The following is a 14,664-nucleotide window of genomic DNA, read 5'->3' as shown; positions in this document are numbered from 1 at the left end:
TCGAACAAGATTGACAGCCTAAACTACCATATATGTTTGGAGTGAATATAAATATCTCTTGAAGTGGACAAAAGGAATTTTTCAAAAGCATTATCAGAAATACATAAATCTTTCCTGAATGGGATGTAGTGGCTTGCTGACCTATTGTTCTGACTCCAGGCAGGAGCCGCTGAGGCCTTTTGCTGCCTTAATAACTATTTCCTTTCCAAATTGCTGAGATGCCCACAGGAAAGAATCGGTGTCAAAAGGCCTCATAATGGCAGAATATAGAGCAGCTGCTGCTGGAGGCAGAAAGCTGTAAATCAAGATGCTTTCAGCAGTTGTGCTCCACAGTAAGATGGGCAATAGTTTAGCAACTTCTCAACATCCATTCCTTTAAGAGTTTTATTATTTATCACATTTGTATTCTATTTACTAAGAGCTCAAAGCAGCATTCATGAAGGTCTTCCTTCATTTTATCCCCCTGTCCCTCCTTTTATGTTCTTGCTGTGCTAGAATTACTGTCCTCAAATGCCCCAGGACACTTCATAATCAAATGGGGCTTGGATCTTTTTTTTTGGTCCAAGTCTGATGTGTTAACCACTGCAGCTGCTGCCTGAATTGAACAATCTGTATTCAGGATTCTGTGCTGCAATACCTCATTGTCCACAAACTATTCCAAAAGGAGAGGTGCTGGGCAAAACTGTTAAAAAAATGTTGGAAACTCTCTTGGGATGAATCCACCTTATGCAAGAAGTATCTCATAGCATGTGACCCTGATAGTACCACCAGGTATTATATCTTAATGTGTTTGGGTCCTACACACTGGTGAAAGCCAATGTAACAAAGAGGTTAAAGTGTTGGACTAAATGGTCCACTCTCTGCCTTGGAAATTCCTGAGATGATTGTGGGCCAGTCTGTCACCCAACTGAGGTTACAGATTTGTGAGGATAACAGGGAAGTTCTCATGTAAACTATTTTGAACATCTAGAGAAAAATGGTGATATAATTGATACAAAACTAATAGGGTGGGCAGCTCTTGGAATGAGAGAACTCTTCAGGTATGTTGCTCAGAATCAGGTAGAACAGAAAAGTCCTTAGTGCAAAATTAGTATGTTCGCTTAAAAATGATGGTGTATGAGAGAAGAGAAATAGGGAACACTATTATAGTGAACTAAATTAATAGCCCATGCAGACCAAAGTAATCTATCCCAAATGAAAGTAATTCTCTAGGGGATTAGGCAGATGTCTTTCCCAGACTAAAGAAAATGCCCAACTTTTTATGATACAGAATTTTTACAACCCATTTTCTTGTTACTTTAATCTGGAATTTTATTATATGTTTGTATTTATGTATTATGCATATGTCAGCTCAAAAGGTAGGCCAGATCATGAAGATGACTCCATAGTAAGACTGGAACTCTACTTCATTGAGATAGGCTACAGTACGAGTGTCTTGCAAGTTAGCTTCTGTTTTACCTATCCTTGGTTTGACTCGGGGAAGAACCAGTTTGAGCCTTTTCCTAATATTATCTTCTTTCTGGGGCTTTAAGGAATGCCATTGTTTCTGTAACTGGCTTCTGAGTATTCCCTTCAAAGCCATCTCCATGGCTCTCTATCTCTATCCATCTTCTTCCATCTCACTCTCTTGGATTGCAATTCACTGCTGAAGGTTGAAGAGCATCACATTATCAGAGGACCATTTTAACGTACTTGTTCAGGCTTGTTTCTGCTACTGCTAAATTTTATTAAAATGAAAATATGACTGAAGCTTTACTGACAACCTTCAGAATGTAAATTTCAACAAGAATCATAACTATGCATGAACAAGGGTTTACAACAGTTTCTACAAGAGTTGGGAAATCTTGTACAGCAAGAGAATATAACATAAAGCCTGCAAATATCTCTTTTATGGCTCACCTATAGTAACGTTTTCTAGATTTAGGACATACCCCTATTATAGAACTAATTTCAGTTGGACTTAATAGTTATTTGATACTATGACAATACTATAATTTACATTTTTCTTTTCCATGCGTACATGTTTATATAAAGTTTCTACAAAATGATCTCACATAATTATAACATCTAGAGTATAATTCTTAAATATGAGCTGCAGAAGCTGATAATATTTGAAAACTGCTACTGTACCAGTCATAATTGATCCTCCATTGAATATGTTCTTTATACAGCCCTTCTTTGTGAAAGTACAAAGCACAATAGAAATGCATCATCATGGTATTGCCAAAAAGTACAATCTGTCTCTCACAAAGTGTTGGGAATGGTTCTAAGAACACTTCCAAAAATTCCCTCTAAATTGCTATTTTTAATGTGAGATATATGGAAAATGATTAGAATCTTGTGAAATGACCATATGAAATGTGTTGAAACTAATTTTAATTAAATGTGAATTAAATCAAATTTAATCTCTTTCTTGGCCAAGATCATTATTTGGGGTGTGCCTCCCCCAACACCTTCAAGTACAGGTTTGCATGAAGTTTGAAAATGCTGCACACTCAAAGTAAAACTGCTAAAAAACCTTTAGTATGTAAAACTAATAGAAAATCAACAATTACCGTACAATACAATATGTGTCCAGCATGGCTGTGCATGTTTTTGGTATGCTGTAGAAATACTTATTTGAACCTCATATAAACAAAGCATCTTCCTATTTTAAAACCAATTAAGCTGAAAAAAGGCAAAGCTATTTTATGAGTTATTTTAATAAGTTGTCTCCTTAAAGCAGCTGCATCTTTAACCAGATATATGCCAAAAACAATGTGTGTTTAGTAAATATTAAAGAGATGAGGTACTCTTTCAAGGTCCAAAGGCATTCTTCCAAATCATTACTGAAGTAATGCAAAATTAGCTTATTCCAACACACACAGAAGATAAAAAGTTAGAGACTCTCCAAACCAAATGTTGTTTCTCAAAAAGCCTCCAGGCAGTTTTTCTAAGCTTTCCAGCTTCTGTCTGGCACAGTCAAGGTCTTCCAAAAAAATATATTGCTTATCTACCCAGGCCTGGACGTTATGTATATTCTGTCTCAATATTCCAACATTCAGCACAAACAGCCCTCTGTTCCTACATGATAAATCCCAGGCAGCCCCAGTGTGTACCACATATAAATTCAGGATAACGCAGACTGCAAGGATGCCTCTCCACCCCCCCCCCCCTTGTTCTTCTCTGCCTCCTCCAATTTTTAGTTGGGATACTTCTCTTTCACTATTTCATATATAAATTATTTGTGTTTTATAATCTCTGCTCCTAATTAAAAGACAAATTATGGACTTTGTGCTCTCTCTGTCTCTCTCTCTCTTTGTCTCTCTGTCTCTCTCTCTCTCTGTGTGTGTGTGTGTGTGTGGAGAGAGAGAGAGAGAGAGAGAGAGAGAGAGAGAGAGAGAGAGAGAGAGAGAGAGAGAGAGAGAGAATCTGAACCAATTTCAGTTGGTATTATTTAAAGTGCAGTTACATTTTGTCCTTCTTAGCAGTGAGACATTCCACATTTCATTATCTATGGAACAGGGAGGAGGATTACAGCACCTTCACAATATTTGCTTTGTTTACAATTATGCAAGCTATATTTGGAGGCGAAGAGCTACCTATCTCCTATGGTTCTTCTTCCTTCGGAACAAAACCCCACAACTATAACAGATGGTACTCTGAATTTTTTGATCACAGTTCCCAACATTGTTCTTAATTTAGAAACAGCTGCTTGGGAGATACTAGGGCTGGCACTCTACTTTGATCAGAGCAACGGTACCCTGGGATAGATGTATATGTGTGAGTTTTTCTGAAATCCTCCAAACTTCTACTAGACCTTCTGAGGGAAAATTCAGACTTCTATATTGTTTCTTTTTTCTCTTCGCAAGGTTAATAGCCTTATCCAAGGAGCATCATTCTGATACCTGTGGAAGATTCAGTTTCCTCAGTATACAAATTCTTGCTTTTAAGAGCCCAAGGTCCTCTAAATATAATTAGTGCAGATGCTATAAAACGATATTTTTTAAAAAGGGGTTTGCTTCACAATATCAGCTAATGCCAAATGCAAATTATCTTCCTTTTCCTTTAGCAACATGTCTTTTTAATGGCATTCATCTATCACAGTACTGACTCCCCTTCCCCTCAAACACACAATAAATGCCTATTGGTGGGTGGTGTAGGACATTTACAATCACTGACTGGATGTATAACACTCTGAACTCAGCCACTGTGGTCAATTCAAAAAAATCATGACCAATCATCATACTCTAGTTCAGGGGTAGGCAACCTTGGCTCTTTTATGACTTGTGGACTTCAACTCCCAGAATTCCTGAGCCAGCATGGCTCAGTTTGGAAACCTCTCCCTTTCCCCTCAGCATGGCTGGCTCAGGAATTCTGGGAGTTGAAGTCCACGAGTCATAAAAGAGCTAAAGTTGCCTACTCCTGCTCTAGTTGAATCAAGTTGCTCAGTCAATTTTTTGATAATATCCTTTTTAGATAAAGTTGTTAACAAAATACAGATTCTAATATCAGCACTAAAATAGCTATGCTGGAGGAAATGAGCTGTGCTGACTCGCAGGATTTGGGAGGAATAATGTGCACAGACAGTCATAAATGAGAAATGAGGAGGAACAGTGGAGTCAAATCTCCGTTCTGCCACAAGTATTGCACCAGATGGGATTGTGATGTGCATAAATGTGTGTATATATACTGCTCACAAAAATAAAGGGAACATTTTACCATGGAACTGAAGGGGTTTGCGTTCCTTTTATTTTTGTGAGCAGTATATAATTCTGGGCTAGCAATAATGCTGACGTTCTTTTAAAAATATCCTTTTTGTTAAAGATTTTGCTGAATTAAAATATCAAAGAACAAGACCAAGCTGCCTATCTCTTTATTTATCTCTTTAGGAGTTTTCTCACTTCTGCCATCCAAATCCCTCCATCAAAATAATTAAACAGGTCTCAGTATAGGTGAGAGAAGAGAAAAAACAGTGAATAAATCCCGCAACCTGGTCCAGATGCAACTGAGCTATGTTTTGTCTGAGTGACAACTTCCTCAGAAATATAAAAGAGATAATGCCATATCAGACCAAGAGCTTTTCTTTAACCAGTTCAACCCTTGTGACATTATGGAAATATCCATTAATTTTCTTCTGGCAATTCAGTAATGTCTTTCATTATTTCTTTGGGGTGTTTTTTTTAATGTCCCAATCTAATATACAGCCCTGGAAGTTTTCAGGGTATCTCTTATGAAGATGATCAAATCTAACCTTGCATATATTTTCAACGTGGGCCAAGCTTATCTAGGGAGAGGCAGGTTAGATTAAAAAAAGAGAATAAAATTAAATGAGTTTTTATTTTATTATTGCAATAAGCTAAGAATGTAGGCTATGTGCAGAAAGAGTTAACTAGCCTACAATCACCCAGTGTCGAGATTCATACAATATATTAATGTCTAAACTAAAACAAGGTTGGGCATTTGGTATTTGTGGGTCAGTTTGTTATGGAAATCCAGTCATTGTCCTAATAGGTTGTCTGAATCAAATTACTGTGTTTAGCAATACAGTATATTTTTATTATTATTATTTAGGTTTGGGCATAATTTAATTATAGGAATCCTGCAATTGTGTTTTTTATCAGGTTTAATGTGTTGTGTGTGAATCCCTTGACCAACTTTCAGACTTCAATAAGGAGAGAGAAGCAGATCAGTTTATCTGCTACACATTCTAAGTACAACATATATTTAAATAATTAATAAATTCATCCAAGACTTCCCTCTTTGTAGAAGTTACCAGCATAAATAATACAGGTCTGTCATTTGTTCTGGCATAGATTGAAATAAGATCTCCATCTACTGTTCAGTTTTAGGAACTACAGTAATAGTGAAGCCTTGCTTTGTGCCTTCCCCAACCTGATGGTTTCTGTTACATGCTTGGTTTAAACACTCTTAATGTCATAGCCAGCATGGCTACTGCTTAGGCTAGCTGGAAATGATAGTTGTTATCCAACACATACAAATGTACAAAACTGTGCAAAGCTATTCCCTGTGTAGGCCACTTGCAGATTCCTAGTAGAAATAATTCATGAAATTGACATGTATTATCTTTTTATGTGAAATGTGGTAGAAAGGTTTTTATCCTTTGAAAGACAAACCAAAAATACTTGAAATAAAAAAGTGGAGGTAAGAACCTTCGGCTTTTTGCACCACCCTGGTAGACTAAGGAAGGGTATTCAAGTTTACTAAAGACTTGCGAAATGGCTACATGAAAAAATCCTTTGATGACTTACTTCATTTTGTCGCCTTGTGCCTACAGAGTTTTTTGATGATTATTCCGAAGGTCGGGAATGTGTCAACTGTGGTGCTATGTCCACCCCACTGTGGCGAAGAGATGGCACCGGCCACTATCTTTGTAATGCATGTGGACTCTACCACAAGATGAATGGCATTAACCGGCCACTGATCAAGCCCCAGAGGAGGCTGGTAAGGAATGTGATGTACACCCTCACAGGCTGTGAGAATCTCCTTTGTGATTCAGTCCCACCTGTCCACTATTAATCTTGACCTGTAAAAAGCAAATTAGACAGAATTGCAACATTTATAAGGTTGTATATTATAGTTTTGATATGGCTCTGAAGCTTCTCCTCCGACACAAGAAATTTGTCTCAATTGCATAAGCTCTCAGTGTACATAGAAACAACAAAATGATAAATCATAAATAATAAGATACAATAATAAATTATAAGATACCATAGGAGAAGGTAATAGGAAAGATGAGAAGGATAATAGCAATACAGCCCCACTACATGGGTAAATACCCTTAGGTATAAGACAAATCTTAAGTGATTTAAATAGGCACCATTAATTTTTATTCCATCTTTTGCCCAGTTTAGTTTGTAAATTACTTCTTCAAGGCAGGCTGAGAAAAGGATAGGTGATATTGTATCGCCTTGTTGTACACCTTGTTCTATGTTGATTTCCACTTAAAGATCATTAAGGCAAACTGTCACCATTATTTTTTCATATATTGATTGTAGTAAGTTTATGTAAGCAGTGTCTACACGGTTGGTTGAGCAATGCATTAATTATTGCTTGCTGGAATACTGAGTCAAACGCCTTTTTGTAGTCAGTGCTGTGGGAATTAAGTATTTAGCAAAGTGATAGCATGGGGAAAAATGTTTCTGTGTCTAGTTGTTTTGGTGTATTTTATAGCAAGTAATGATAATTAGTAAAAAAAAAGATTGATAGATAAGACCACTAGTGAATTAATCAGTTATTCTTGCTTTGAACTCTTGTTCTCACACAGTCAGCCTCCCGTCGGATTGGACTGTCATGTGCAAACTGCCATACTTCTACAACCACACTGTGGCGCCGGAACGCCGAAGGAGAGCCAGTCTGCAATGCTTGTGGTTTATACATGAAGCTCCATGGGGTGAGAGGCGAAAACAAAGCATAACCTATCTATGGCAGCTTTCCCCAGTTTGAAAATCACACTGGATGGGAATTCTGAGAATACAAAAAACATCTGGAGGGCACCAGTTTGGGAAGACTGCTTTGTAAGAAATAGATCAAGCAGGTGGCATCAGGCTATTTCTCCCTGTGTATGGCTTCCTTTAATAAAGAGTGCAGAGAAACTGCCCCTTCTGGGCATTACTTTGAAGCCAAAGATGGGAGGGCAGAAGAGGAAAATGGTGAAAAAAATCCAATTGGGGGTTTATAGGTGTTGCACTCATAAATCTGGAGGGTGTTTTTGGGGAAGGCTGAATTTGGTCTTCAGTGGAGATGTGCGCAAAGCAGTCCTTCTAGGACTCTTCATTCAGACAGAGTATTTTGATTTGGTTGTTGAATACTCTGAAAGTTCTCATTTTCCAAAAGAACAACAAGAATGTTAAGTTCTGCTATAGGAAACAATAGAAACTGAAAACAGCTTTTGCCATCATCATCATCATCATCATCACCATCATCATCATCATTTTAGCCACTGTCTATCCACGGCAAGATGAAGGCCTCTTCCACATATTTCCAACAAACATGGTCTCGAGCTTTCATTTGCCAATTGGGCCTGCTGTACTTGCTGATGTCGTTGAACCATCTTGTTTTAGATCTCTTTCATGGATGCTTTTTATCAAGTGGGATCCAATCTATGATGGCCTTGGTCCTCCTGCCATCAGTTTTTCTTGCTATGTGACCAGCCCATTTCCATTTTAGTTCTTTTACTCTCTTGATATTATATACTTTCGTTTGTTCTCTAATCCATGTGTGGGTCTTTCTATCTTGTCTTCTAATGCTGAGCATGTATCTTTCCATTGCTCTTTACGCCACACATAGCTTTTGTATCGATTGTGAGTTAGTGTCCATGTTTCACTGGCATATGTTAGAGCAGCTACTGTATTTCCCCGAAAATAAGGCCTACTTCTAAAATAAGTCCTAGCTTGATTTTTGAGGCTGGGCCTAACATAAGCCCTATCCCCAAAATAAGCCCTAGAATTGTGGGGGGCTGAATGTGGGCAGCTTGACATCGCTTGCATGGAACGTGAGGGAGCCTGGGCGGGGCTGAGAGGGAGGGACAGGAACTACGGAGTTTTGCATGGTACAAATGAGGTAGATCCCTGAATTAGACCCTTTCTAGTCAAGGGACAGTGTAAAAACTGAAACCACATTCACTGGTCACCTCGGACCAAATGGCTTTGGTGCGGTAACAGTATCTTCTACCTCGTTTTATACAATGCAAAATTCCGTAGTTTCTGTGCTCGGCCCCACCTTCCATCCTGGTCCTCCAGCGAGCCTGCTATCTGCCACCCCACCCGCAATGGCCCCGGCTCCCCCCCGCACCTCTGCCTCCACCTGCAAAATAAGACACCGCAAAAATAAGCCCTAATCGGTCTTTTGGACCAAAAATAAATATAAGACCCAGGCTTATTTTCGGGGGAACAAGGTAGCACACACTGATTGAAAACTTTTCACTTCAGGCATAGGGGGGGGGGTGTTCCTGAAAATTACACTTAGCTTGCTGAATGCCTGCCAACCACATTTAACAAGCTGTTCAATTTCCTTTATTGTATCACTTTCCATTGAGATCCATTGGCCAAGGTATATGTAGTGGTCTAGTTATTCTCCAGATATATATTTTTTTCTTTCTTTGGTGAATTTATTAAACATAACCTGGTTCTTTTTCAGGTTTATTTTTAAGCCAAATTATTCTCCTACTTTGTGCAGTTCTTGTATGTATCTTTATAGCTCTTCCAGGTCTTGTGAGAAGAGAACATCATCTGCAAATCTTAAGTGATTTAAATAGGCACCATTTTATTTTTATTCCATCTTTTGCCCAGTCTAGTTTGTGAAATACTTTTTCAAGACAGGCTGAGAAAATGATAGGTGATATCGTATCACCTTGTTGTACACCTTGTTCTATGTTGATTTCCACTTAAAGATCATTAAGGCAAACTGTCACCATTGCTTTTTCCATATATTGATTGAAGTAAGTTTATGTAAACAGTGTCTATTCTATGCCTTGTTTGAGCAATGCATTAATTATTGCTTGCTGGAATACTGAGTCAAATGCCTTTTCATAGTCAATGAAAGTCATGCACAGAGGCATGGTGTAATCATTGTGCCTTTCAATAACTTGCTGAACAACGTGGATGTGATCTGTTATGCTGTAGCCACTTCTAAACCTGCCTGCTCTGCCTGCTCTTTTAAAGGCTGTGCATCATTTAATGTTCTGAATTTTTTATTTTTATTTTGCTATTATCTTGGTGAAAACCTTTTGGATAACTGAAATTGGCGATAGTTCTTTAAATCATCTTGGGCCTCTTTCTTGCGTATAAGAATCATTTCAGTATTTTCCCATGCAACAGGTATTTTTTTCTTCTCTGAGGTATCTTGATTATAGTTTTGCTAGTATCTTATGTAAACTGTGACTGCTAGCTTTCAGCATTTCAACCATAACACAGTCATTTCCTGAAGCTTTGCCATTTTTCATTGATTTTATGGCACTTGATACTTCCTCTGCTAGGATATCTGGCATTTCTTCTTTCATGGGTATTGTTACTTTTAAGTGATCTTGATCTTTGTATAGCTCTGAATAGAATTTTCCAATTATTTGTAACATTTTCTGTCTTGTTCTATGTACAGAACCACCTTCATGTTTTAATGCAAAAACCTTCTTTCTTGTATTTATAACCTTGCATTTTGCTCTATTAAGCCCTTTGTTTTCTTCAATTGCCTTTTTCACAAGCTTCACGTTAAACTGACATGTTTCTTCTTGGGTACATTATCTTATGGTCTTGCAAAGTTCAACATACTCCAGTTTATTAGTGAAACTTTCTGTATTCTTCATTGTCTTATCATTTTTTTCATTAAATCAATAGTTTCATCAGAGATTTTTGACAGTACCAAGTGTTTTTCTGGTGGTGCTCTAGATGTAGCAGATTCAAGAATGTTTTTGATTATTTGTTCATTTTGGTCCGTAATGTTCATCTCTTCCAAATCTTGCAATAGAGCAAAGCAATTTTACAGATTAATCTCAAAATCGCTGTTCTCTTCAAACAGCTAATCATCTTTATTTTTGTTTTTTGTGATGTCTATATCATTTTCATATGCTCTTTCTCACAGTCACTTCCAATGTTAAAACAATTGGTGACAGTATAATTGCAAAATATGGTTTTATCACTTGATACGATGTAGACAATTTCACTCATGTACCCAGATGGACTCTTCCATGTTATTTTCTGCTAGCTTTTTTCTTGTAAAAGGAGTTCCATGATGTAAAGTTCCTATCTTTCAGCAAAATCTACTGAACTGTCACCTCTGTTATCTTGTTCACCACTTCCATATGGATCAGTTGCTTTTTCTCCAGATATTGTTTTTCCTATTCTTGCATTAAAGTCATCCATTAGTATTTTATATTGGCATTTTTCTTTGTCTTGAAGGTGGGTCACATCGTCATAAAATTCTTCGACCTCATCATCATTATAGCTTATTGTTGGTGCATAAGCTTGGATGATTGAAAGCTTGTATTGTTTGTTCAACTGAATGATGCATTGGGCTACTCTGTCTGATATACTTTCAAATTTTACCACCACTACTACTACTACTACAGTCTTTTAGCTTTTGGTTGATGAGAAAAACCAACTCCACCACATCATCCATTTTCTGTATCTCTAGTGTAGAATAAATGCCCAGTCCTATCAAATTCAACTAAATTTTCGCCTTTTCATCGTGTTTCACATAATCCAATAATACCTCAATGCATATTGTTGAGTTCAATCAGCAGTTCTTCTAGTCAAGTGTCCATTTTTATTGTTCAAATGTTGACCGTTCCTATTTCCAAAGTCCAAAGGTAACCTGATTTAACCCAGTGGTTTTTTTTAGCACCCTCTGCCTTTGGGCAGGTTTTCCTGCTGTCATGGGCAATTGCCCTAGGGCCTCCGGGGAATGAGGGCCATTTTTGAGGTTGTATTTGCATGTGGAAGGAATGGAACATAATCTGCCATGCTGGTCCAATATGGGCTGGCAGATGTGAAATCACCTTTTGCATGCTGAAAAAATAGATGAAGTAAATTATGCTAACCACTATTTTCCAACCTGCAAAACAATTTCCAAAAGAAATACTTCTTAAAAAATGTTTTAAATTTGTATTTGAATCAGTAAAGGTGGACTATAAGTTTTTGGCAGCACAATGGCCTCAGTGAGCCCATTAAAAATTAAAAGCTATAGCAAACAGCCCATGAACAACAATAATCAAAAATATACTTCTATTTTTAGCCTGAAAGAGGCTTCTTTATAATACATTGAGTACATTGCATACCTCACATTATGAATCTGACTTGCCTGTTACAACAGTGTTTCTCAACCTTGACAATTTTAAGGCATGTGGACTTCAACTCCCAGAATTCCACAGCCAGCATTGAGAAACACTGTGTTACAAGGTAATAAAAATACAGTTTGCCAATTTGTTGTCTTTTTGAAAACTGTCTTCAAGAAAATCTTTTGAATTTGAATTTTGAATTTGAATTTTTGAATTTGAATTTGAATTTGAATTTTATTATATTTATACCCCGCCCTTCTCCCGGAGGACTCAGGGCGGCTTACAGCCAGTTTAAAAACAACTAATACAATACAATACAAAATTTAAGAAAATGATTAAAAATAAATATTTAAATAGGCCGCTTCTACTAAAATTTAGTTAAAACCAATTTAAAATACCCCTAGGCCNGGACAGCACACAAGCTTTTTGCATTTGTTGTGTCAACATGTGGAAGCACAACACAAATCACAGTTAAGAAAACAATGAGCTACTCCCAGGATTTTGTACATTCAAAAATTGCAGGTTTTTCTAGGGGATTAATGTTGATCTCTAATGCATCTTCATAGGTTCCAAGACCTTTAGCTATGAGAAAAGAAGGGATCCAAACCAGGAAGCGTAAACCAAAGAACTTGAGCAAATCCAAGACATCAGCAGGCGAGTACAATTAGAAAAAACTTTCTTAGCTAATATGATCCATTTGTAATTACAACTTAAGCTTAACGTCTGCCAAAGTTGGAAAAAGTATTATTATATACCATAGTCAAATATGAGCATTCTGTGGTCCTTCAAATAAAACACATCACTATTCATTCTTTCATTCATTCCCCTTGGGTACCACCAATTCAAAATAGACTTTGTGACAATTTAAGAGAACAATCAACAAAACTTCTATGTATAAACAAATACATATAAGTAATCCAAAGTGAAATAAAGTTGATGAGAACCAAGTATTTAATCAAGTGTTCTTTGGAATAATTCTACCTTGAATGAACCTTAGAAAGAACCTAGCCTGAATTCTAAGGTGAATTCCCCAAGAGTGCATTGCATAGGCCAATTCAGATAGGAGAAGGGGATCCTGCAGGTACCTGGGCATCAACTCATGTAATTACCTAGGAGTTTAATGTCAATACATTCTGGCATGCTACAGCAAGGTTCTTGTGTTTTTCTCTGAAAAACCTTCCTGATGAAGATCCATTTGGCCTTTTTTTATTTAACGTTCACTCTTATTACAACAGCAACAGTAGCCAATACTTTAATTTTTGGCTAAAGTCTCAGGACAGATATAGTTCAACAATTTATCTCTCTCTCTTTTTCACCTCCCACCCTAGGATCAGTCACCAATGAAAGCCTTCCCACTGCCATTAGCTCAGCCACCTGCACCAGCACAACTACCACTACTACTGCTGAAGAAATGCGCCCCATCAAGACAGAACCAGGAATCTCATCTCATTATGGACACCCAAGCCCTATTCCTCAGGTGAAGCTTTTTATTATGCAAAAGAATAGTATTCTGCCTTTCTATCAAGGAATTGAAAGTCAGACACACATGGCTTTCTCTTTATTTTAATTTCTTAACAATCCTGTACTGAATTTAACAGAACAGAATTGAGCTAAAGCTTCAGCATTCCATGGCACGCTTATTAATAAAACTCCTGCACCCACCTGCATACTTTAAGCTTGTAAAGCAAAGATTGCATAATTAGAGTCCTTTAACATTAAAGTAACTTTTCATATTCTGGATCTTTTCAGATGTAAGACATTTCTCTCTAATTGAGAAGACTGTGACCATATGATTTATATACATCCTCATGATATCCAAGAGTAATGGGTATTGGCCATTTCAAAAGCCCTCTTGTGCCTTCTTGGGGTTAAACTTGGGGCAAGAAACTCTTCAGATGTTTTATTAATTGATTTATATTCCATCTTTTATCCAGAAGCAAAAGATAGCATATATAGCAGTGGTAGTCAACCTGGTCCCTACCGCCCACTAGTGGGCGTTCCAGCTTTCATGGTGGGCGGTAGGGGTTTTGTCCGATACTGAAGCACTTTCTTTTTTTAAATTTAATTGACTTTTTAAAAAAATTTCATAGCATTATTTAAAAACATTTTCATTAGGTTTTCATAAAATTCCCTGTGACAATTTAAATTTCTGAAAATATACTATTTGTATCGCCTGCGCATAAGTTTAGTTCACGTTACGTAAGTGAAATTAAATGGTGCTATAGTATGACCGCAAACAAAAGAGCCTCGTCTCAGAATAGCTCGCGCATCTCCCCCCACACCACCCAGCTGTAACAGACAAGCAGAGCTGGTAGCCGGCGCCCCCCCCAAACCTAATCCACGATGCGCGAGAGGCATGCGCAGATGATACACGGCACAGGCTCTTTTGTTTGCGGTCGCACTGGTCAGTACGCAGTTAGATTTGTGAGAGTGAGCATGTGCCTACAGCTTCAAACAAAATATTGTGAGTCCATGTCTCAAAAAAAGAAATACGCTTGTGGCTATTTGCCAGAGTATCTGAAGATGGGTTTCATAGAATCTGTTGTAAATAAACAACATCCAATGTGTTTATTGTGTCATAAAACATTATCCAATGAGGCAATGAAGCCAGGTCGATTGCAAGAACATCTTTTTACAAAGCATCCAAATGATAAGGACAAGCCCATTGAATATTTTCAGGAAATATATAAAAAAATTCAAAATCGTTCAACAATCGTTGCATCATTTAAGAAACAACATGCAGCGAATGAAGATGGATTAATTGCCGCTTATCGCATTTCACAATTAATTGCAAAAAGTGCTAAAAGCTATAATATTGGAGAAACTGTAATAATACCCTCTATAAAAGAATTTATCTCAGCAGTAATGCATCAGGATATACCTGAAATTTTAAA

General features: G+C 37.3%; 1 protein-coding gene across 3 annotated transcripts in view; it reads left to right on the top strand.

Annotated features, from left to right (window-relative positions):
- Positions 1–14,664, top strand: part of GATA4 (GATA binding protein 4) — a 43,381-nt gene that overhangs the window by 26,384 nt on the left and 2,333 nt on the right. For 2 of the 3 annotated variants that reach the window (XM_015818049.1, XM_015818048.1), the window contains 4 exons: positions 6,278–6,444; positions 7,268–7,393; positions 12,337–12,424; positions 13,099–13,247. In XM_015818049.1, coding sequence (XP_015673535.1) covers positions 6,278–6,444; positions 7,268–7,393; positions 12,337–12,424; positions 13,099–13,247 — 530 coding nt within the window. Of the gene's footprint in view, positions 1–6,263; positions 6,445–7,267; positions 7,394–12,336; positions 12,425–13,098; positions 13,248–14,664 lie in introns of all 3 variants that reach the window. The other variant, XM_029284510.1, reaches the window with a different exon arrangement.

The sequence above is a fragment of the Protobothrops mucrosquamatus genome, unplaced genomic scaffold, assembly GCF_001527695.2.
Source record: "Protobothrops mucrosquamatus isolate PMUCROS unplaced genomic scaffold, P.Mucros_1.0 scaffold669, whole genome shotgun sequence".
In the NCBI taxonomy this organism is placed as follows: domain Eukaryota; kingdom Metazoa; phylum Chordata; class Lepidosauria; order Squamata; family Viperidae; genus Protobothrops; species Protobothrops mucrosquamatus.
The sequence above is the reverse complement of the archived record's forward strand: the minus strand, read 5'-3'. Positions and strand labels throughout refer to the sequence as shown.